The sequence below is a fragment of the Podarcis vaucheri genome, assembly GCF_965113315.1.
Source record: "Podarcis vaucheri genome assembly, chromosome: 7".
Lineage (NCBI taxonomy): Eukaryota > Metazoa > Chordata > Lepidosauria > Squamata > Lacertidae > Podarcis > Podarcis vaucheri.
This window is the reverse complement of record NC_138765.1, coordinates 39,845,267-39,869,700: the sequence shown is the minus strand read 5'-3', so window position 1 is coordinate 39,869,700 and position 24,434 is coordinate 39,845,267. Positions and strand designations below refer to the sequence as shown.

At 43.6% G+C, this 24,434-nt stretch overlaps 1 protein-coding gene across 1 annotated transcript in view; it reads left to right on the top strand.

Annotated features, from left to right (window-relative positions):
* Positions 1 to 24,434, top strand: part of PEPD (peptidase D) — a 123,809-nt gene that overhangs the window by 77,709 nt on the left and 21,666 nt on the right. Inside the window, exons 10-11 of the mRNA XM_082233492.1 lie at positions 10,987 to 11,055; positions 19,478 to 19,555. Coding sequence (XP_082089618.1) covers positions 10,987 to 11,055; positions 19,478 to 19,555 — 147 coding nt within the window. The remainder of the gene's footprint in view (positions 1 to 10,986; positions 11,056 to 19,477; positions 19,556 to 24,434) is intronic.

The following is a 24,434-nucleotide window of genomic DNA, read 5'->3' as shown; positions in this document are numbered from 1 at the left end:
TATGCGTCTTAATCGTAAAAAACCTCTAACGTTTTGACGTGAAATATACATTATAGCTGCTGCATTTGAAGGTTGGACTTCTGGGGAAAGGGAAGGAGGATAGATAAAAGAAAGTACTTCTTCATGCAGTGCATAGTTGAACATGCTCCCATAGGAGGCAGCCAGCAGTCATGATGGCTGTGTTCTGCCACCATAGTTGGTGGCAGCGATGCTTCTGAGTATCTGCTGCTGGAGGCCACGGGAGACTGGTCTTGTGCTTGGTTCCTGCTTGAGGGTTTCCCACAGGCATCTGGTTGGCCACGGTGAGAACAGCATGCTGGACTAGATGGGCCCCTAGCCCGATTCAACAGACTGTTCTTATGTTTTTGAGGACAAGGTGGCAAGTTCTTCCTGGTAGAGACAAAAGCAGAGTGAGGGAGAAAAGGGAGATGAGATGTGGGTGGACGGACATGTGTTTGTGCAAGATGGAAACAGAGAGTAGTTTGGCTCCATCCTCTTCCATTCCTAGCCTCATCCACCTTTACTCATAGCCCTCCAAGGGAATCCATCCCTCAATGGGGAAAAGGTTACCCACTGCTAAACACCATAGTTGAAGGTATATCCTTAAGTGAGTTGAAGGATATCTGCGGTTCTTCATGACCGGAGAGAACTGGGAGGTGACATTCTTAGTGACATCAGAGCTAGTTGGACCCTGCAATGGTCTTGTTGGTGTTATGTCCCTTCTAGATTGGTCCTCTTCTCCCATGATACACTAAACCTTGACAGGATGTGGATGGTTGTCTCCTTTTCAAATGATGGAAACATCTCTCCATTAGAATTTGCTACTTTCTTTTTTGGAAACGTTGACACCCAAATGATCAAACTGCAGATAAGGGCACACCCTTTTCAGGCTGAACATGAAGACACTGTCCTGAAAACATACTCGTTGGAGATGCTCAATGGATGCTTTTCGGTACTTTAGAACGATACTGAAGGACAAAATAGGTCTTGTTTGAACACTGTATGTGTCTATTTTTAGGTATTTGTTTAAAATACATGTCAGCACAGAGAAGCCCCCACTGTTTCCAGAACATCTCCTATGGTCTTGTTGGGGATGAAGGCCTGATTAGGATATGTGGCAGATACCTTAATATAGAGACTTCTTGGGTCTGGCGGTGCAACATCAACTTTGAAAACTGGAAGAGTCCAGAATGGTTTAAACAGCCATAGTTAGCCAACTCTTCTGTACTGGTGATGGAAGCTTTCTTCTTTCTTTTTCCCCAAATGCATTGAAACAACTGAAGGATAGTAAGGCAACCTACGAAAATCTCTTCTGACACTTTATCAAGTACAGTGCAAGGGATGACTCGTACAATTTTATGCTATAGGCATACAAGTTCCAGTTTCATCCTGTCAAGTCTCAAATCACTGATTGCAGTAAAATCTTGACACTGGAACTGCAGTGTAATATAAGTAACTATGCTGGTGCTGGCAGCATTTGGAAATACATTTAATAACTATAATTTATCAAGTGTGTTGGGCTGTCCCAGGAAACCAAAAATACCCATAGTAGTAACGTATAATATTTAAAGGATGGATTATACATGAGCAGAACTGTGCAGGCCCTTGTGTTCATGCATTTGGAAATGTGCATTGTGGTGAGAAAATAAAACAAAAACAAAAAGTGAGTCTTTTGTCCAGATTCTTTTTTAAAAAAAAAAATACAGATCCCTTATGTTTAGTACCAGCTCTCTTGGAAATTCTGGCTATCTCTGGTATTTGTGGTTTTTTTAGTATTCAACTGTTTTGTTGTATTGATTTTATCTGTGCTATTTTAATGAATGGTGGTCTATGAATGTTTTAATAAACAAATGAGGTTGAGCCACAAGTTCGAACTGGGAAGAAAATAAAAATTTGACATGCTTAAATTGTATACTTTACTTGCAAATTCACCATCAACCTTGATATAGGCTTAGATGATTGCTTAAGGGTGTCATTTGCAAAAACTGTGCAATTAGTGCAATTAATCACTGGAAATTAGAGTAGTTTCATATTTGAAATTTTCACTCAGAAATACCAACCTTTTATTACACTTAACCAAATATGTATATAAAAATCCTACGTATAGTTCGGTGTTTTGAACTGATGGCTGAAAGCAGACCTCGCCTGTCTCCCAAAAATTCCTTGATTGCATCCCACCCTTCTTTCAAGGCACTATGTGGGGGATAATTTTCTCTTTTCCTCCATGCACAACAACCCTACGAAGTAGGTCATTCAATGAACTCCATTCCTGAACAGATATGCAAACCCTTTCTGTCTCATCCACACTGTACAGTGGTGCCCCGCAAGACTGAAAACCCGCTAGACGAAAGGGTTTTCCGTTTTTGAGCTGCTTCGCAAGACAAATTTCCCTATGGGCTTGCTTCGCAAGACGAAAACGTCTTGCAAGTGTTCCGATTTTTTTTCGCTCCCCCCCCTTTTTCTAAGCCGTTAAGCCGCTAATAGCCTTTTAGCCGCTAAGCCGCTAAGCCTTTAACAGCCGCTAAACCGCTAATAGTGCTAAGCCGCTAATAGGGTTGCTTCGCAAGACAAAAAAACCGCTAGACGAAGAGACTCGCGGAACGGATTATTTTCGTCTTGCGAGGCACCACTGTATATCTTAAGCTCTGTAGCACTTGCTTCTTAACTGTTCCTCTCACCTCAGAAGGCCCATTTCTGTCCCCACTTCACTATGCAACTTTTTCTGCCCTCATAATCTGAGAATCCCATATCTCCACTCTTGTCGAGAATGACATTATAAAATTATTATTAGGACTGTGCTCATGAAATGCTGATTTTTGATTGTGACCCAGAGGTTGCAGAGGGACCATGTTGGCCTGGGATTTATAGTGAGAATGTGAAATTAAACCAGTATAATTTCCTGCAGGAAAAATACCATCTATATAGTCTATTAATGCTGACTTCTGAATCTGAATATATTAGAAGCAATTACACAGTGGATAGCTCTGCGCATTATTAATTTGATTGAAAGGTTTTAAACACAGTGCATTACTCACTTGAAATCCCTAGCAGCCTATTGTCTGTCTTTACATAATTCCTAGTGGCCCAAACCTATCCAAACAGGAGAAAAGGAGATGTAAAATTAATGTATGGTTATTACTGAAATTACCTCATAAATTAGTTAAGTCCCCCATCAAGGTTAAAATGAACATTATTACTCTGGGAAGAAGGAAAAAAGAAGTCTCAGAGGCTTCCATTCTGGGCATTACTTTTATTGGGAAAGAGTTCTGTTTTGGAAACTGAATGGATAAGTTAAATATTCCATCAATAATTCTGATAGCGGCAGAGATGACAGAATGGGGGGAGAAGCAGAGAAGTGTTTTGTTCCATCGGACAGATGGTGCAGCGCCAGATTATTCTTTTGTTTCTCCACATTGTATTGCCATCTCATTGATGCCTCTCATAGCTCCTTCGTTCATCTTGTTTTATTTAGAGCATTTTCGCCCCGCTCTTTAGCCGAAAAGATTCCCAGAGCAGCTGTAAGTCAGTCCCTGCCCGCAGGCTTGCAGTCTAAAAGACACAACACAAAAGTAAAAGAGGAGTTAGAGGGGAAAGCAAAGTTGAGGGCGGGGTGGGGTTTGATAATGGGCAGCTGGGATGGAGGCAGCCCAGGTAGCCTGGTACAACAGCTGCCTCCAGGTGACAGGTGAGGGATGTGCAAAGGCCGTCAGTGGAACAGCCCTGCTCACCTTTTCTCTCTCTTGCACTCCATCTTCTTCCACTTTCCATTTCTCTCTCTTTCCCAATGTTGAAGGAGTCCAGGGATCACCAGTGTTTTGAGGACTAGCGGGTACATTCGGAGTTTTGAGAAAGTCCTGCGAGCACCATCAGTCACTAAATGTCAGCTCTGGGGTGTGTGATATAAATGCCTGCTGTGGGGTGGATATAACACAAAATGGTGGCATGTCTGAAAAAACAAGAGCCCCAAATGGGTGGGCATGCTTCCTCCAGTCTTGTTTATTTTTGAGGGGATATTTACTGAGACCTTTTTGCAGGCACCATAGGAGGTACTGCTGGGCTCCAAGTTGGCAATCCTTGAAACAGTCTTTAAGATGGTGGTGGTGGTGGTAAGGATTTATGTGAGTGGTGGTGGGAAGTTGGTTCCTGCGCTCTTAATGTTCTTAATACATTTTGTAAAAATACAGTACAGCCAGAAGCTACAAATCATGCACAGCCTTTAAGGAAACAAGGGCAAAAGCCTGCAAGAATAATTCAGTTTTATTGTGTGTACGCTGCCTACAGGCCAATTACCCAAAGTCTATAGCGTTAACCAGAGTAACATGCATGCATCAGATAACTTGCCATTGACACAGACTGATGTGAAATATAAACAGTATAAATCTTACGCTGTCAGTTTGCTATGCATTTTAATATGTGCATCCGGAAGCTTTAGCTCTCCCCCCGCCCTGTGCCAGAATAAAAATGTCTTCACTAGTCAGCGAAAGATAGGCAGAGGAAGGAGGGAGGGAGGGAGGGGAACCTGACTTCATGGGGTACATGACTTTGTTGGGGCAGCCAGTGGAAAAAACCCTGGGTAGTATCTAACTAAGACAGTACTAAGAACAGGCCTATTGAAATGGGCATGGCTAACTTGGGCCGCTTCATTTCAATGGGTGTACTCCAACATAGCTGGATATGCCACTCTGTCACCGTGGGACATGCCTCCACCCTGGGTGGGACATCCCACTGATCTTAACAAATGGGCAAGTTGGTACATATACATGCAACCTCGAAACATTCTGGGGATGCCCATTTCCTAGGTGCTGTTAGAAACTGGGTGCTGGACTCGATGAAGCCCTGGTCTGATCTGGCATATTTCCCTGCCCCACAGTGCAATGTCAGTGAATAGGAAAAGGTTGTACCCATTCCTGTTTGGCATTTTACTCAAGACAGGTGCCCAGACAGGCTCAGTCCTTAAGCAGCGGACTTCTGGGGTCCCCTGATTTTGGGATAACCCTAACCGTAAGGACAGTGGTGATGTGGCACTTCCCCACAGTGTTCACCTCAGCGTGGGACTGTCACATGGCATGAATACGCATCATATTATGTGCAGGAGGTCAAAAGAGAGAGAGATTTATGTCTGGGGAATTCTGCTTGGCAAACTAAACTGCCCCCTCCAAACTGTTTTGAACCGTGGCTGCACCTTGCAAAAAAAAGGTTTGCACTTTCTGCCCTTTTCCCCTAGCCTAATGCAGACATCAATATTTCCCAGTCTCCCGGGTATGGTTTAGAAAGTGGGCATACCACATGACTCATGCAAGGCTACATGCTCTTTCATGCTCCCCTGTCTCCTGTGTGTGCACACACTCCCAAATCTCCTTTTGCAGCATTTGTGTTGCATTAGAGATGGACCTGTAGCTAGAGGCACCTCCTTTGCATGCATCTCCATGCAGGGCTGGGAAAGATCGCTGTCTGAAACCATGGAGCGCTGCTTCCGGACTGCATAACAGGGGTAGCCAATGTGGTGCCATCCAGATGGTGTTGGACTACAACTCCCATCAGCCCCAGAAGCGTGGCCAGTGGTCAAATATGATGGGAGTTGTAGTCCAACAGTGGCTACCTATGGAATAGATAGTACTGAGCTAGATAGGCCAGGCGTCTTTGAGGTTGTTGTTTTTTCTACAATCAAGTGGCATATGAATCTTTATGAAATAAATACATAAATGTCTGACTTGGGACAAGGCAGCTTCCTATCTGCACTGAACCTAGCCGTGGTTAATTTTAAACCAGGGCTTAAAATCAGGATTTCAAGCAGGTTTGCAAACTGTTCCTCCACGTGGATCTCATAGTTTAACTATGTGCTGCATGAAGAAAAGTTATTTTGTCTTTCCTGCATTTTCCAACATTCAGCTGCATTGAATGGCTCTGGGTTCTGGTGCTGTAAGAGAATGGCTTGCTTTGAGAAGCAGCTTGGATTGAGGATTAAGTATCTTTTATCCATTGCAGCGGGCAAAGCTGACAAGATTCACTGCATTCATCTGTATCAGTGCATATGGGTATTAAAATGCCTTTATTTGGATCACACCCCAAAAGGAATGACTAGTGATTCATAAAGAGAGAGTATGTATTATGCTACAACTATTAAGGCATGTTTTATGTGTAACAGTAATTAAAATATAATTGAAATCACTATTTCTTCTAATTATTGGCTTAACATACTGCTTATTTAAAGAATGGGTGCCTATAAATGTCTCCTTTTTATATATATCCACGAATGGGTTCCTGGCAGCATCATAATTAAAAGAGGGATTAGTTAACATACAATTTAATCATTCTGTCATCAAAGGATTTAAACCTCATTAATTACACGTTAATAAATAGTTATGAATAAACAAAAAAACCAGTATAAAATATGCCAATTGAGATCCAAAATTACAGTATTTAAAAACTAATAATGAAGCAGAGCTGTGGGTCTTAAGACCTTTTGGTGTGGTCTCACTCTTATTTCATATTATTTCAATTGCGTGTGAAATTGTGGTATTGTGCTAGTATTTGTGGTTCTGTGTCATTGCTATATAACAAGCAGAAACCTATGGAAAAAATGTCTTGCAGGGGTAGGGGAAGGGACTCAGATGAATCATGTCCTCAGAGAGCCGATTCTGCCTCGCAACTTAAAGGATCATAGGTCTTCTTCCTCCAAAGTAGATTTCTGACTCTCCCGGTGATCGTTTAAGCCACAGTTAGCCAACATGGTTCTCCTCCTCATTTAATCCTCACAACAACCCTGTGAGGTGGGTTAGGCCGAGAGACAGTGACTGGCCCAAAGTCACCCAGAGAGCAGCTACATGGCTAAGTAGAGATTCAAACCCTCATCTCCCAGGTCTTAGTCTGACACACTCACCATTATGAAACCTGTAAGCTACCCCTGCTTAAACCAAGACAGGGCATTCTTCCTTGCAGTTTATTATTAGCTGTGCATTTGGAGGGTACGTCCAAGACCAATTTCCACCCACAGTTTCCTTTTGGTACCCGGATAAATGACGTCAAGTAGCAAGGATGCCAGCTTACCTTCTGCTTAAATGCCAACCTGTTTTCTACTGTCTTCTGCTCATATTCCGTGCCAGTATGTGGACAATGCACTTGTTTACTCACCTATCTGTGATTTTTTTGCGGGGAAGCGATGCCCCCTAAACCCACCTTTTCATGCAAGCCAACAAGGTGACCAATATATTTGGAGACATACTCCTGCTGTGGCTCATTTTAGCACCCCACACATTGGCAGACAGTACACCCACTTTACTAAACACTCTAGTTTGGAATATACCCACCTGGATGGATGAGAGAATGTCACTGCAGCCTTTGGCAACTTAAGTGACCTCCAGCTGTTTTGGACTACAGCCCCCATCAGCCAAAACATATGGAAGGAACCAAGTTGGCAAGGGCTGAACTGATGGAAGGATCCATCAAGTGATGCTATCTGTGGTATTGGGGGATCTTGCTGTTTGACTAGGGAAGATGATTTACAATCCCCTTACACAATTAAAATGCCAATTATGCCTCACCCACCTCTCCCCTCTCTTAAGCTTAAACGATCTGTTGGTTTTGTTGTCCGTAAATCACCCTTGATAGATGTCCCTGGGATGTGTTTTGTTTTCCTTTTAATTTATTAACTCCAAGCTGCCATTCTTCCCCCACCCCCCTGTGGCACCTGTCCGTTTTCCAATTAAGCTTTGTCTCTCAGAGAATGTCTCTCCAGTTTCTGTGTGTTTTGTAGTAAAGAAGGGGAAATTGCATTGGTTTCTACTGCTTGGGTTTGAAGGTTTATGTACCATCCCTGCTTTAACAACAGTTTCCCTATAATTGCTGACCATCTTTCACGTAGGCCAGTACAGACATAAAATTGTGGATGGGACATTGGCTAAGCTGTGGTTTGTAGTTTGTCTCCCAGCCACTCAGGCCTCCTTGGCTTGGGGATTTCTTGGGCTGGTCAAACAAACCATGGTTAAGCAAGGCTGTTGGGTTTGGACAGAATGCCAAACCATAGTTAAAGCATGCCATGGTTTACAAGCTAACAAGAAACCATGGTTAGTCTGCTTGGCTGGGTCCAAAAGTTAAGAAAAACCACATAGGCAAAACCAACTATGGCTTAGTGTGACTCATGAATTGGGCCATGCAGAACATGTGGCTGAGTCCTGCATTTCTCCCCCTCATATTTTTTTGTCTTATGTGTAAATCCCCCCTCTTCCTCTTTTAGAGCTGACTTAAATCTGCATCCAGCTTATTCTAGCCGTTGTTGGATTTATGATCAAGCTTGTAGTTGAGGTTGGGCACTGTCATGTAAGCCCTGGGTATATCAGAACAGTGGCTGCTGTTAACACCAGTGCAGGACCAAATGCTGTAATGTGAGCCCTACTGGAATGTGGAAATTGCATGTCTGAGGGGTGCTTACTGGTATGAGTGTGCTGACTTCATGCTCCGCAAGTTGGAGAGTAACTGTGTGACATGAGGAGCCAACCTCTGCTCTTGCGAGCTCCCTCACTGCTCCCCAGTTTTCCATGGTTTGACATCACAGAAGTGCAAGAGATTTCTCTGCTCCAGGCAGTTGCATTTCAACTCCCAGAGGGTGGTGGTGATGGAGGTGAACAGCCAGCAGGCTCATCAGCCCTACGCTTCTATAACACCCGGATAAAGGCCATGGTGACCTCCGAGGGTGTAAGAGGGACAGGATTTTCACATGAGGTGGGAGAACAACCATCAAACAAATATTCAGACGATCCAAGGACATTAGATTTCCACTGGGCCACAAAGGAGGGTGCTTATAAGTGTGCTGTTCAGAAGCAAATACATTAAGTCTCCCCATCATACTATGGCTATCATAGCTCGTGTCTTCAGAGCTGGTTCACCATGAGAATACCAGGAAAAATCATTCAGATTTTAATATTTTTAAGTTCAAGGTTGCCAAATGTTCCTTGTACTGTAAGATGCCCTTAATTTTAACATGCTTCTAAAATACATCAGAACATCCTTTGTGGCACCTCGCACTTTTGAAGCATTGCACTGTCGACCCAAATGCTTGTTAAGAGCTTAACTTGTTGACACGCTTGCTCCAAATTGATCTCTGGAGTTTTCTTAAGATCTGGGCTCTAAATTTAGCTAGCTGTTTCCATTTGTAGCACATTATCTGAGCCAGGCTACTCACCATGATAACTTCCTTTGATTTATTGTTATTATTACTATTATTTTTGGAATACGTATCTCTGGTAGACTTATGAAATGCTTTCATTTTCCTAACTCCTGCCTCTTCCAAGGAAATGATTAGGAATCGTAGGGAGAGCCTGTATAAAAATTGGACTCTCCTTTTAAGTTAATCAGTATAACCTTCCAGTACTAAGGGGTGTCACCCTCAGCACACATTGGCTATTGGTCAGATATAGCCAGGGTGAACTTTTCTTCCTTTGTGTTGCTAAGGAGACATGTCGGAAGCACTACTACTTTTTAATTATGGGTGTTATTAATATTAATAAGGTATCTAGTAGCTTCCAGTTCCTGTTTTCCTTCTGATGGTGTTTCCATTTTCTTTTCATTCCTATTGCAGAGTTTTGTTGATTAATGATATCTTAGCAGTGCTCCTTTTGGACCCGGCTGTTCATGGCTGTGATCCTGTAACAGAAAGTTTATCTAGAAGCACAGCATGCTTTGCCTATAACATCCTGGGCAGATGCCTGTCAGGTTTCCCCAAAAAACGTTTGTGAGGTTCAGCAACCTGTGAAATGTGGCACATTCATCTCCTTGATATGTGCATAATAGTGTTGGGACTGTCCATCCTAATGTCTCATTAAGCGGTTAGATATATCTAACCGGGTGTGTAGCTAAAGCAATATCTTAAATGTCCGTCTAATAGCTTGCATTTGTCGCAGCAGCTGCCAAAGGCTTGCGAACGTCTCTGAAATCTGAATGGGTTCCATTATCACTCCTTGTTAATGAAATGATTTTAATATTACAACAAATGAGGTCTTCCCCCCCTCCCCCCAATCCTTTCAGTATTAAAAGGGAATTGGATTGTAATTAGAGTATATTTCACCAAGACTGAAAGGGGCTCTAATATGTGCTTGACTCTTAAAGCAGTTAATCCTATATTAATTGTACTTTGGGTGCATCTGTCCTTGCCTGATGGCAGAGCATCCATCATGTCCTAGGGGATGCTGGAGCTCTTGGGAAGGCGGAAGAGCTCCTCCTGCAGGATCCCTTTATCGTCACGTGAAGAGACGGGCCGTTCTTTGCTTCAGGAAGTCTTTTGAGAGAGATGTTGCTTCCTGCAACGGACTCCTGCAACTTCCCCTTTCCTCCCACTCTCACCTGTGGTCAAAGAAACTTCCAGGGTTTGGGAACAAAAAGAGGGAGAAGGAGGGAGCTTCTTACTTTACAAAGCAAAGCAACAACCTGGGGGTGGGGTGGGGGGAACGGTCAGCTTTTGGTCATCTCTTGAATTGTTACAGTGGTACCTCGGGTTACATACACTTCAGGTTACATACGCTTCAGGTTACAGACTCCGCTAACCCAGAAATAGTGCTTCAGGTTAAGATCTTTGCTTCAGGATGAGAACAAAAATCGTGCTCTTGGCGGCGCGGCAGCAGTGGGAGGCCCCATTAGCTAAAGTGGTGCTTCAGGTTAAGAACAGTTTCAGGTTAAGAACGGACCTCCGGAACGAATTAAGTACTTAACCCGAGGTACCACTGTAATTGTTTAGCTCCAGTGACAGGTAAATTTTGAAAATTAGGGGGTGGGTTTGCTCCCGCTGGAGCTTAAATAGACTTTCTTTGCAATTCTTCTTCTAGTTCTTTCTCTACCATTTTCTTCAGGCACAAAGCGAGCTCAAAATGGAGATGGGATGATGGGTTGATGTCTGAGCCAAGAACAAATAAGTCCTTCTTTAAATGTTGCATTGTTCATTGCTTTTTTTGTTTGGTCCTCAACAATTGATTAACTTCTGTCTCCTTTGTTTTGCAGCCTGTTTCAGCACTACTGCTACAAACGCGGCGGCATGCGACACACTTCCTATACCTGCATCTGTGGCAGGTAAGCCGCCCCAGTCTTCATTTTCCATTTCCCATTGAGTTGTATCAGTATCACTATCAAGCTCAAGTCACTTCAGAAAGACATTTAGAAGCATTCAATAAACTCTGCTTTATTTAACCACAGATATTTTAGGAAGAAAGCCCCATGGCTAAACTGGCATGCATCTTGAGGGTGAAGTAAGGCCCATAGCATTGAATGTGGGTCTTCTTGGTGGATGCATTTGATTTGGCTTCGACTGTGCACACACATAACCTTAACCATGGTTTAGTTCAACAAGCAATGTGTCATCTCACAGGCAAGCAAACAAGCCATGGCTTTTTATTTTTATTTTTGCCTATGGTTTCCAGCAACTGTTAGTTACTCAGCGGCATAATGCCTCTGAAGTGGAGTCAGCGTAGCCATTGTGGCTATGAATTTGCTTGATCCTCTAGGTCAGTGGCCATCACTGCCTCCTGTGGAGATGAGTTCCATAGATTAACCATGTATATTGCGTAGAGAACTCTCTTTTATCAGTCTTGAATCTTCCAATGTTCATCTTCATTGGATGTCCCCAAGTTATAGCATTATGAGACAGGGAGAAAAACATTTCTCTATTCACGTATAATTTCATAAACTTCTATCATGTTGCCTCTTATTCACCTTTTCTCTAAACTAAAAAGCCCCAAATGCTGCAATCTTTCCTCATGGGGGAGGTGATTCATCCCCTTGGCCATTTTGGTTGCCGTTTGCCTGCAGACCATCCTTACTCTAATTTAACAAAGTTCACTTCACTGAAAGGGGTCAGGTGCAAACAGGACACACGAAATGATACTTCCCCACAACCTCTTTCTCCTCACTTTGACTGCTTTCCCTCTCTCTTGCATGCAAAGGTGTGGGAGAGGCCCCTTTTGGACAAAGCCTATTCTCTCTCCGAGTCACACTTGAAGTGGTTTGTTCTGCTTCATGGTGCCTTAATGTTCACTGTAGGATTTTCCTCCTGCAGTAAGCCTATTTGTTACAGCTTCATCTTGCCCACTAATGTCGCGTTTTTCACTCTTTCTCTCAGAGTTCACAGCTCTGCTGATGTTGCTTCTTCCTTGCTAATATTTAATCAGAAGCATGAACCTGACCTTTTGAAAAAGAGACTGTGGGGTGGCGAAGGGGTGGGGGGGGGGGGAGAGAACACTTCAGGTTAGAAGCCATGTCCAGATAAGAGATGCCTCTGGATAAGTGAAATTTGCTCTGCATGGCTTTCGCCCTTTTACTCTAAAACTTCTGGCTGTGTTCCCATGTTGTTGTTATTTTCTGCTTGTGGAATGCTCTCCCCAGGGAGGTTCATCTGGCGCCTTCGTTACATATCTTTAGGCGCCAGGCAAAAAATTCCTCTTCTCCCAGGCTTATTAAACAATCTGGGGCCTTTTAATCTGTGAGGATATCATGGGTGGGGGTTGCTTCCACATTGCTCACTGGCTATACCTGGTGGATGTGGAAGGCCATATCAATTGGAGGGCCATAACTGTCAACTTTCAGATTTGAAAATAAGGGATCAGCAGCCTCACCTGTCCCAGGGACAGTCTACGGGATGTCTAACAATCTGGGATAGCAGCGGGAAACGGCGCTGGAATAAGGGAATTTCCCACAAAAAAAGGGATGGTTGACAGCTATGTGGAGGGCACCAGGTTGGGGTTGGCTGACTGTGCATCTTGGCTCTTGACAGGCCACCTTTTTCATAGTTTTCCTGGCAAAAAGCTCAGCGGAACTCCGCAGTGTCATCATTAAACCGCCAAGTTGGTTCAATAAAAATAACGTCTTGCTGATCAATAGTTCTGGAAAGAAGGAAATGGAAGTTCGATATGATTTTCAGAAGACTCTCTAACAGCCCAGCAGAATAAAGAGACATGCATGGATGGTTGAATGGTGCCATCAGTACTTAAGTTCCTTCACACATATTTAATCGGTGATTAATTGATTAACTTATTATATATATATGAAAAGCATCCTCTTAGTGTAGATAAGTGACAGGCAGGTTCTCCCCACTCCACCCAGCTCACATTGGATTTGCTGGTGCTAAAATAAGCCAAGTTATTACATTTGAGGAATATATCAGGGAGTCAAGTGGGCTCCACATAGGGGGAGTGGGCACTCTAGGGCGATCGTATCAATGACCCGAGCCATTCAAATGTCCCAGAGGTCAGCCAGGCTTTGACAGGAGCACTGGTAATATCAGCCAGAGAATCTCCCAGAGTCTCCTGGAAACTCATTGAAGCCATCAGCCTTTCAGGGGAGACCATGCTAATAGGTCCTCCACCTCTGCTGAGGAGGAAAGGTGCTGAAAGCCTAAATCTCAACAGGAAGCAATCTGACCACGACAATATCCCCCTCGTTCAGAGCACCCTCTTCCTGCCTAGTTGAGAAAACAAGGTCCAGTGATGACCTATTGGGACAGCCCCATGGTTGTCATGGCAGCCATGAAGTCCTGAGCCAACCCAGAACCAGTCACCTAGGCAGGGATGTTGAATTCCCCATAACCAGCAGCCTGGGAGTCCTCAACACCACCTCACGAGACCAGCTCAGGCAGGGAGACTGTGAGGCAGGCAGTAAATCAGCAGAACCCATAATTTGTCCTGTTTGCCCTAGTGCCAGAAGCACACACTCCAGATCTCCCCACTACCAAATGGACAGAGAGCCCTAGTGCCAGAAACACACACTCCAGATCTCCCCACTACCAAATGGACAGAGAGCTGGTAGAGAGAGCATTTCTATAGACCACAAGCCAATAATCATCACTTTGTAGTAAGACTATCTGGGTTCCATTTGTTGGTCTTAATCCCAGGCAGTGGAGCGAAAGCCAGGCTTTCATGTCATTGGTCCAGAGTTCTTTAGGTCTTTAGTCCTACAATTGTAGTTTAACATTCACTTGGAGGACTACAGGTAACACAGGTAACACCACCACCACCTGGCTGTCCACCTTTAGAGTGCAGGTCTTATCCTCAGACTCTCTGTTTGCGAGACTGTGCATCTCTATCTATAGATCTTTACAAAATTGCCCTTTTGCATCTGAGGTTTTTGCAATTGCCTTTAGAATACCATACCTTTTTAACCGTCAAGAAAATCGTGCATGGGGGGGGGGGAGAGAGCACAGAGTGCCCAAAGGACAGTTGAGTAAAAACAAAGATAATTTATTTTTTTCTTTTCGCGTTGATGTAATCAGTTCGAAAATATTTGATATTGTGATAATTGTGCAATTAAAATTCTCGCTGAACTGCATTACAGCCCTGCTTTGTATGCAGCCAGGCGGGATCGCCAGCCGTCCATTCCATTTACACCACTCTCCCCCTGGAAATCTGCTTGTAATGCAAGCTGACATTTTTAATTTTCTCTTCATTTCCTAATCCTTGATTAGTAATTGTCTAAGTGATGTTCACACCAGGGCAAAAAGCATGAGCATTAGTGCAGCAAGCAGCACATCAGGATTATAACCCAGAGGTCATTAGAAAACTAGTGTGGTGTAGTGGTTAGAGTGTTGGATTATGACTTGGGAGACCAGGGTTCAAATCCCCACACAGCCATGAATCTCACCTTCAGTTCGTCACTCCTAAGATCCCTCAAAGGGTGATGGTGAGGATAAAAATAGAGAGGGAGACAATAATGTCCAGCACCATGAGTTTCTTGGAGAAAAAGTAGGATGTAATTCAATAATAAATATAATTAATTTGATCCTCACATGGGGCAATAAAATTAATTTGCTCCTATATACAATGATCATGAAGGGTTTTTTGCCAGGGTGAGGCTGATCCACAGCTGACTCCTGCCATCGAGACAGAGAGAGAGTGCTTTTTTTCTGGGAGGATGCAGGGGTACACATACCCCTAAACATTTTGTGAATCTTTGTACTTTGGTCCATTTACTGTATTTATTTTCCCCGATTTGAACTATAAAATGGTGATTTTCTGGAGTCAAAATGAGAGTACCCCTAAACATTTTTTTAGAAAAAAGCACTGTATGAAGATCAGCATTTTGTTTGAATAATAATAATTATTATTTTATTATTTGTACCCCGCCCATCTAACTGGGTTGCTCCAGGCACTCTGGGTGGGTTACAACATATATAAAATATATAAAAATACAATGCAGTGGTACCTTGGGTTACATACGCTTCAGGTTACATACGCTAACCCAGAAATAGTGCTTCAGGTTAAGAACTTTGCTTCAGGATGAGAACAGAAATTGGGCTCTGGTGGCACAGCGGCAGCAGGAGGCCCCATTAGCTAAAGTGGTGCTTCAGGTTAAGAACTGTTTCAGGTTAAGTACGGACCTCCGGAACGAATTAAGTACCGGTACTTAACCCGAGATACCACTGTAAAGCACTACACAGCCAGGGTTTGTCAAACAAGCTGCACATCATCTCACATACAAGCAAAACAAACCACGGTGCTTGTTCCTCCTGAGCTTGGTTTCTTTCCCACCTGTTCTTGTGTTGTCCCTGTAGCCTGGGGACGCACAGGCCGTGGTTAAGCAAGCAATAGCACCAAAGCATCAGCATAGCAATCCATAGTTTGTGAGTCAAGAGCAGGCGTGGGCAAACTCAGTCCTCCAGATGTTTTGGGACTACAACTCCCATCATCCCTAGCTAACAGGACTAGTGGTCAGGGATGGTGGGAGTTATAGTCCCAAAACATCTCGAGGGCCGAGTTTGCCTATGCCTGGTCAAGAACTTCACACCAGTTTTTGTTTCCAGAAAAGAAACGCTGGTTAGTTTGCTGGATTGGCTTTGGACAGTCAAACAAACCACACTTTTACCAAACAAACCACGGCTTGGCCTGTGTTATGTTTGAACCAAACCAGTGTGCCACAGTTGGATTTAGAGAGATGACCTGGCCAAGCATTAGGGTCTTAACCAGCAATGCAATTATTATGTCCTTAAGGTTTAGTCTTGCTCATGATTTACCGTATTTTTCGTCCTATAGGGCACACCAGGCCCATAGGACGCACCTCGTCTTTTGGGGGGGGAATGAATAAAAAAAATTATTACGCTCTGGAGGGCTCCCCGCGCTTCGGGCGGCAGGCTACCGCCCCAAGCCTCGCTCCCGCCGGGCGTGCGAGGCTTGCGGACACCCGCCCGAAGCACGGGGCGCCCTCCGGGCTGCAGGCTGCTGCCCACAAGCCTTGTGAGCCCGCTGGAACTCCCACCGGGCTTGCGGATAGCTTCCTGAAGCCTGGAGAGCGAGAGGGGTCAGTGCGCACCGATGCCTCTCGCTCTCCAGGCTTCAGTGAAAGCCTGCATTCACCCCATAGGACGCACACACATTTCCCCTTCATTTTTGGAGGGGGGAAAGTGCGTCCTATGGGGCGAAAAATACAGTAATTGTAAACATACAATTATTTCTTACCTTAGTCTTGCTTCTACCTTGCTTTCTTCTGCAAAACTGAGGTTGCTTTCACGAGCAAGGCATTCTTACTGAATTCCATGCATCTCCAAGGTAACATCACTGGCCCCCGCTTTGTGATCTTTCACCAAAGAATATTTTTCACTCTCCTCATCCCCCCTCCCATCTCACTTTAATTTGTGAGAGGTCTCTCCGGCAAGAGGAGAGCCCTGAACTTTCATACTAAGTAATAACTCATACCAGCTCAGGAACGTGAGTGTGTCGGCTCATTTCAAATTATGAATCCAGATAGGTAGAGATGTGATTTGCATTAATTATTTGTGGGGGTTTTTGTTTGTTTTTGCATTAGACCCACCACAACAAAATGATTCAAAAGATCAAATCAGGCATATTAGCGAGAGAATTACATTCGCTGTGTTGATTGCAAAAACTCCCTGAGAGTGATGCATCCAGGATCTCCAAATTAGCTTCCTGGTTCTCCTGCAGCCAAGTCCTGTATCACTCACCTGATTTGCATGCAAAAGGTCCAATCCCCAGCTTCGTCAGGAAAGACACCCCCCCCAGCCTTAAACTTTGAGAAATTCCTTCTGATCAGGGTAGACAGTACTGAGCTTCATGCTGACTCAATATAAGGCAGTTTCCTGTGTTTCCTGTGACACGCAAGCTTTGTTTTGTGTACTTTCTAAATTATTTAAATATTTGTAAATTTGCCATATAACTCACGCCTAGGGAAAGTCCTGATCATATCATATTCAGTAAGAAGTAATTATTATCCTTTTTAATAAATAAGTTGCATTTTAAAACTCAATAAGTAGATGCTAAAGGTCAGTTGCAGTACTTTAAATGAGCTCTAAAAGAGATGAGCAGGACTCTCACACACAAAAAGAAAATAATTCAATCTATGCCTCTAGTTCAGACTGTTGCTTCTGTACTGCCTTACTAGTGTATATTTGTTAGCATGCTTTATTTAAAATACGTTTCTACCTCTCTCCATCAAAAAGATGTCAAGGTGACACACAACGTACATGTATGAGCATAAAACAGAACATTGAACCAAATGCCATTTCATTTATTTTCTTTCTAGGATTTATATCCTGCACCTCCTCACGAGTGGTCTCAGGGCAGGTCTCAACTGTTGGATTCACAAAGCTGAGCCCTCATTTATATAGGTTTGCAAGGGGTGTGTCAGTGTTGGGTCAGTTGTCCAAGCTTTGAGTAATTGGATCATTCTGTGTATCCTTGGATTAACTGTGTGCATTGCCTGCGGTTCTTCGAGCCAGCTATTTGCATACATATCGCACCAATCTGAATATTAAAGCCATTGGAAAGAATCCTACTTTCTCTGGTTCTTCCACAAATGGAAGCCGAGAGAGTAGGCACAGGGGACAATTGATTCCAAAGGCCTGGTGGAAGAGGAAAGACAGACAAAGTAGATTCCAGCCGGATCTCGTGAGCTTTCAAGAGCCAGCACCCACTCCTTCAAATCAGCTGGTGAAGCTGAATCTGGCCCACAAAACCTTCATGCCGCACGGTTTGCATGCGATTCTTCTGAAGTGCCAGAGGGTCCTCCCTTCTGCCGGAATAGAACCACCCCTCTGGGTTTTGTCCAAATTGCTGAAGTTTTCCTCTTGAACCGTGTAGCAAATTGGATTCTAGGTACAAAAGGTTTGACCTAACGGCTGAGGTTGAGAGGCCAGATGGGCACTGTGAGAGATCTTGAGGTGTGCGGTTTGGAGCTTTGAATGAGGTTTTTTTCATTATTTGAGCATTTCTTTAAAAGGACAGAGAGCTTATAGCTGAGAATAGCAACAAGAAAATCTGCAGAGCCGAGTGAGTTTTGTTCCTTCCTTTTAACTTAACGTTTGGACCTCAAGGAATATCAATAGACGGAGTAAAAAGAGCCGGAACCAAAACTAGGTCACTGAGTGGATCACAGGAACCTTCAGAAGTGAGGGGCAAACACCCATGTCCCTCTTCCTGCCTCCCGTCTGATTCAGCACTTTTGCATGGGTTGTAAGAACAAAAGTACTTTTCTGACTCCTTTGGTCAAAGCTAGCCTTTTTGTGTGCTCCACAAAAAAGGTAAAGAGACCAAATATGACAATGTATTTGACTTGTACTACTGCCGGTGACACTTTGTGCTGCAAAGAGAATTCCCAACACAGCAGGAAACACACTCTCTCTCTCTCTCTCATTTCTTAGGTGGTTCTGTTTTTCATTTCCCCTCCCCCTTCACCTCAAATTTAACCCCATTTTCAAAGCAAGAAAAAAGCACCCAGGGAGCAGGCCTATGCATAAGAAACTGGTGTAAGGCAGTCAATGCCGAATTTACGTATAAGCTAAACAAGCTATAGCTTAGGGCCCCACTCTCTTGGGGGGAAAACTGAATGCACATTTCCAAAATATAAGATAAAACCAATAAAATGGCTTTAGATACCTATTAGGTCCATAAATTACCATATAGCATGGGTAGGCAAACTAAGGCCCAGGGGCCGGATGCGGCCCAATCGACTTCCAAATCCGGCCCGAGGACAGTCCCGGAATCAGCGTGTTTTTACATGAGTAGAATGTGTGCTTTATTTAAAATGCATCTCTGGGTTATTTGTGGGGCATAGGAATTCATTCATATATATTTTTTCAAAATATAGTCTGGCCCCCCACATGGTCTGAGGGACAGTGGACTGGCCCCCTGCTGAAAAGGTTTGGCGACCCCTGTCATATAGCATATATTCAACACAAAAAGCAGGGACAATTTGTTGTTGACAAAGGACAGCTGGACATATAAAGGGCCCCATTACCTTCAGTAGCTAAGGGCCCCATCAAACCTAAATCCGGCCCTGAAGGCATGGCAGTGTAAGTTGAGCCAGCATCAAACCAAACGTCTCCCTTCTGCCCCAGCCAGAACAGGATGGGGAAGACTGAGCTACTCTGTGTGCAGAAATGCTTGCCTGCTTGTTAACGTGTGCAGATTTTCTCCCCCATACACTGGATTATGTTTCCTTTCTCTGTGTTTAAGACTACTGATTCATATATATGTCATTATTTTTGCTGTTTCAGTGGGCATAATAGCTCAGTTCTGCACTACGGACATGCTGGCGCGCCAAATGAGAAAACCATTGAAGATGGAGACTTGTGGTGAGTAAAAGATTCCTCTGTGATAGAACTATGTCTACCATGCTTAATAATAATAATAATAATAATAATAATAATAATAATAATAATGCCTGTCCTGGCACCAAAGTATAAAGTATACATTCAAAGCAACATAATTAACAGGAGACTAAAATATTATCTTAAAGGTTTCAAAATAAAACTTTTTGAGAGATGTCAACTACAGAGTGCACATTTGACGCAGCAAAGTTAACAAAATAATACATTAAACATTTTGAAAGAAGACATTACTAAAGGAAGACAAATGTAAAATGCACATTTAACACAGCATAATTAAGAAGAGAGTAAGATATTATCCTAATAATAGAACGTATCTGCTGCTGTTGCTGCCAGTCCTGCCAATGGTGGTTCATGGCGGGCAGTGGCTATGGAAGCTCAGGCTTGATGACCTGGGTCTACGATAGGAGACAGCCAGGAGGGTCTCTGGCTTCTTCTGCAGCCTCAGTTTTTGTAGCTGGAGTCAGGGCTCTGTCCTCCCAGACCAGGTGGGTAAAAGCCTGCAAGTCAGGGAGCAGGTCTTCCAGGACTCACAGCCAAGATGGCTTACACAACAAAAACACAATAAACCCCCAGTTTTGGAACTGTTTAGTATTTAAACCCAAAGCCAGTATTTTAAAATAAAGTAGCAGCGTAATTGTTAGTTATTGGACCATTTTCTTTGGGCAGAAGGCTGGGCAGAAGATGGATTCTGTTCATATGTGGATTTGTAGTGGATGCTTGGAAATTTCTAGCTAGAGGATTGATTCATTTTTGGTCCAGATCTCAGTAGTGATTGGAGGATGTGCTTGCCACATTTTCTTAAATCAAATGAGCATGAGTCCAGGTTTGGTTTCTGATCTCTAGTCTGTTTGTTTGGGGTTGAATTGCATGTTGACTTCCATCACTGTTGGCCCAAGACGATTTGCTGACTGAAGCAGAGCATCAAATGCCCTCGCACATCCACACACATGGGCCAACACTTTAAAAAAACACCTAACTACACCATTCAGACATTAGTTGCTGGTTTCATCTACCCTTCCTCCCCACCCCACCCCCGCCAGCTATGAAGTCTCCTTTCTCTACCGATGCAGCTTCGAAGTCTAACTCAGCTGCATGCAAAAGATTTCCAGTTCTCTTTACATTTCCAAGTTGCCTCTCAGAATACTAACTTCTGTGTTTGTATGTTAAGACTCTCATTTAATAGTTGCTTTGCTTGTAAGGCTAGTTTATTAGTCCAGATAGCTGTATCTCCCAGCAGTAATCATGTCATTTGCACATCTGCACCCGTAAAGCTGTAACAAAGTTAGTGTCTGCTGAATATACCTTGTTTGGAATTTTGCTCAGCCTTTTTGTTGTATAGTTCAGGGGAGCCCTCTGTCGGAAAACCCCAAGAAGTGCTGGCTTGCACACAATCTCGGTGTAATGTAAAGCCACGCTTCCCTGGTAAAGTCCAAGGGGAAAGAATTGTGTGCTGGCTGACCAAATGAACGTTCCCCAGTTGTCATTGAGATCACCCACTGCATATTTCTGTGACGTATTACTCGGATCTCTGCCTTTCTGCCCTCCCCAGAAATCATTTCTCTCTCTTGCACTGTCGTAAGTGGGACATGCTGTGCCCATTGCAAAAATTTTGTCCCTGTGGTTTTTCAGTTTCCATGCACAGAACTTCTAAGAGCCTAGCAAAAAAAAAAAAAAAAGGCAATGGGCGGGAGAACTGCTGCGATACAAAAGGAGTCACGTAGGAGCCTTGTACTCTTTCTGATCCTCTTTGAACATCGCGTTCCTCAGGCACGCTACATAGATGTACCTGGCGCCGTTGTAAGAACCCCCGAAGCAAAATCTTGTTGCTTTTTGAAATATGAGTTGCAGAGCTCCTTGTTTGCGTGGGGGGTTTTTTTTGTTTCCTTTCTAAAAGAGACTGCCCCCATATACCTCGGGTTGCAGTATGCCAGAGGAATCTGTAAGGTTGAGTTTGATCCTTCTGTTCCCTCTCACCAGTGCGCAGGCTGTATTTCTGAACAGAGTCACAAGATAGATCTCTTTCCACCAGCACAAATGCCACCCACCTGCTCTGCTTTACAAGGCTCCCCAGTACCATATATTCCTCCAAAACGAACTCTCCACAACACTGAGAGAAGAGGGTGTGGCAGCTCTATCTGCCTGATTCCACCAAAGAAGTCCAGTGGCCAGGGAAGGTGGGGATGCAGCCGTAGGCCAGGTAATTCAAGGGACCAGCCAGTTTCACTGAGTCCTAGGAAGCACTAGCGGGAGGAGAGAGAGGGAGTAAACAATTTCACTAACCGCAGATGAAATAAGGGCTTCTTTCTCTCCCTCCCCCCACCCCACCCTTTTTTTTTGCACAGTGCAAAATGCAGAGTGAGATGAAAAGCTGGATTGCCCAAAGGGAAGGAGAGCAGCTCCTTTTTTCAGATGTTGCTTCTTTGCCTTTTTTTATCAGATGTTGTTCATTCTTTTGATAAATACCTTGTAGATAAAATCCAACATTGTGTTAGCTAAACTTGGCAGGTTTTCTAGCCCCAAGCAGATAATCTTGAAATAATAATAACTGTATATACAGGCATACCTTAGAGATATAACAGGTTCGGTTCCAGACCCCTGCAAGAAAGCTAATACACCAATAAAGCGAGTTGCACATTTTATCTTTATTTTGCTTTCCTAGTATGTATAAAAGTTAGGTCTACACTATATAGGGGCAGGAGGGGGAAATCCCAGCTCCAGCCCATGCCAGCTCCACTCCTGTGGTCAGAAAGGGGGGTGAGTGGCAGCAGGGGGCTTCCTTTCTCTGGAAGTGGCTGGGCTGCCCGTAGCTGCACTCAGGTCCTCATAAAGAGCAGTACACCACATTTTCCCACTTAAGTGGGGTGTCTTTTAATGGACATGAGTGTTTCCCCAGGCATAGTTACTCCACCATAGATCATCAGTGGTCATGTGTATGCTGGTGATTCAAAGGGCTTTGCAGGTGATCATATCCTGACCAGTGGGTATCACTTGTGAATAGGATCCCTCTGCAGTCAGATTCATTTGCCACTTGCTAAACTCCAGAAGGTTTTTTAATAACTATAGAACCTTTCCCTTTTCAAAAGTGGTTGATTCTGCTGCGAAGGAAATGTCCTTTTGGTCCATTGTTTCGGGCATGGTCACACATGGTTCCTAAGCACATTGAGGAGCAGAAAAGACATATTCCTGGCAGATCTTGAGACATGCACACCATACGTTCAGGGGAACGGTTTGAAAATATTTGGTGCTAGGATCTGTTTGTCCAGATGGTGGCGACGTTGCATTAAAAAGTGAGAATGTCATTTTCGTCATTTACCGTAATAGGATCTTAGGTGTTCTCTCCCGCCTTCCGCAAAACTGCCTCAGATGATGTTCAGACATTGTATATGAAGCATCAGTTAGGTATATTTGCTCACGTTAAAAGCCTTTTTAAAAAGGCGTAGTTCTGGTTTATATCATTGTACTCACTGCTTGGTTTTGCATTTTCCTGGGAGATTTTGAAGGTTCTTCTTGTTTACTTCCAAGCAGCCTTGCAAAATAATAAAATAATAGTAATAGTAATAATACTAGAAAGATCACCTCCCCTCTTATAGATCACAGCACTCTGCAGGCAACATCTTATTGGGAGGTCCATTCTGCGCAATGTAGGAGTCAAGCCTTTGCTGTAGTGGCCCAACTCTCTTCAATTCCTTCCCCATGAATATTAGACAGGCACCCTCTCTGTTGCCTTCCCAACTTCCTCTTTCAACAATCCTTTTAAGTTGAGATCTTTATATCCCATTTTGCATCTGTATTCATAGCTGTCAAGTGTCCCTTATTTGAAGGGACAGTCCCTTATTCCAGCGCCATGTCCCGCTGCTGTCCCTTATTGATGGATGTCCCTTAAATGTCCCTTAAATGTCCCTTAAATTTCAAAGGAAGCAGCTCCTCTCCCTCCCTCCCTGCCGGCCAGGGAGGAGGGAGGCTCCAACAGTGTTGCTTGGCTGTGTTGCTCACCCAATAAGAAGTCTAAGAACGACTGGGGGGGTGGAGCTTGCATGCCTTGTGTGTGGATAGTTAATGCAAGCTGAGGGGGGTTTTGAATGCTGGACGCCATTTTGTTGCACGTGCTGCTGCAAACTTTGCAGTGCAAAGCCAGGCCGGGGAGCCATCTTAAGTTGAGGCTGCATAGGCCTGCAATGTGATTCAGATTCTATTCAGTTGAACCTCTGGTTACAAAGTTGGTTGGACAATGTTCTTGAAGCTACCAGCATGAGTTTGACCAGACTGCAGGAGGACAGGAAGACTGGAGTGCCTGGAACAGGTGAGGCTGCAGGTCCCTTATTTTGGCTGCTGGTCCCTTATTTTTAAGGCTGCTGGTCCCTTATTTTCAAATTTATAAGTTGACAGCTATGTCTGTATTGCAACTCTTTGCAATACATTTTTATTGTTTTATCACTTATTGTTTGCCACCCTGGGCTCTTTTGAAGGGAAGATCAGGATATAAGCATAATAAATAAATAAATAAATAAAATAAAATACATACATACATATTTTTTTACTCCCACCTTTCTGTTGCAAAAGACATCAGAGGCAGCTAATAGTAACCGTAGTTGTGATACAAAGCAGTTAGCTTTCAATTACATAAAAAGATACCTGTAGATTCTGGTTGTATTGATTAAAATTTCTCTGCCTGTCGATTTTTCATGCCTGCGAAATTTCAAATTGATAAGGAAAAACATAAAAATGTGCTCAATAAACTGGATAAAAATCCGATTTTCTGCTTCTACCAGATTAGCCTCATTCCATTAGGAATTTAAGCTCTTCTTACCTCAAGCAAAGGTTACACATTTAAAGTGCAAAGGTT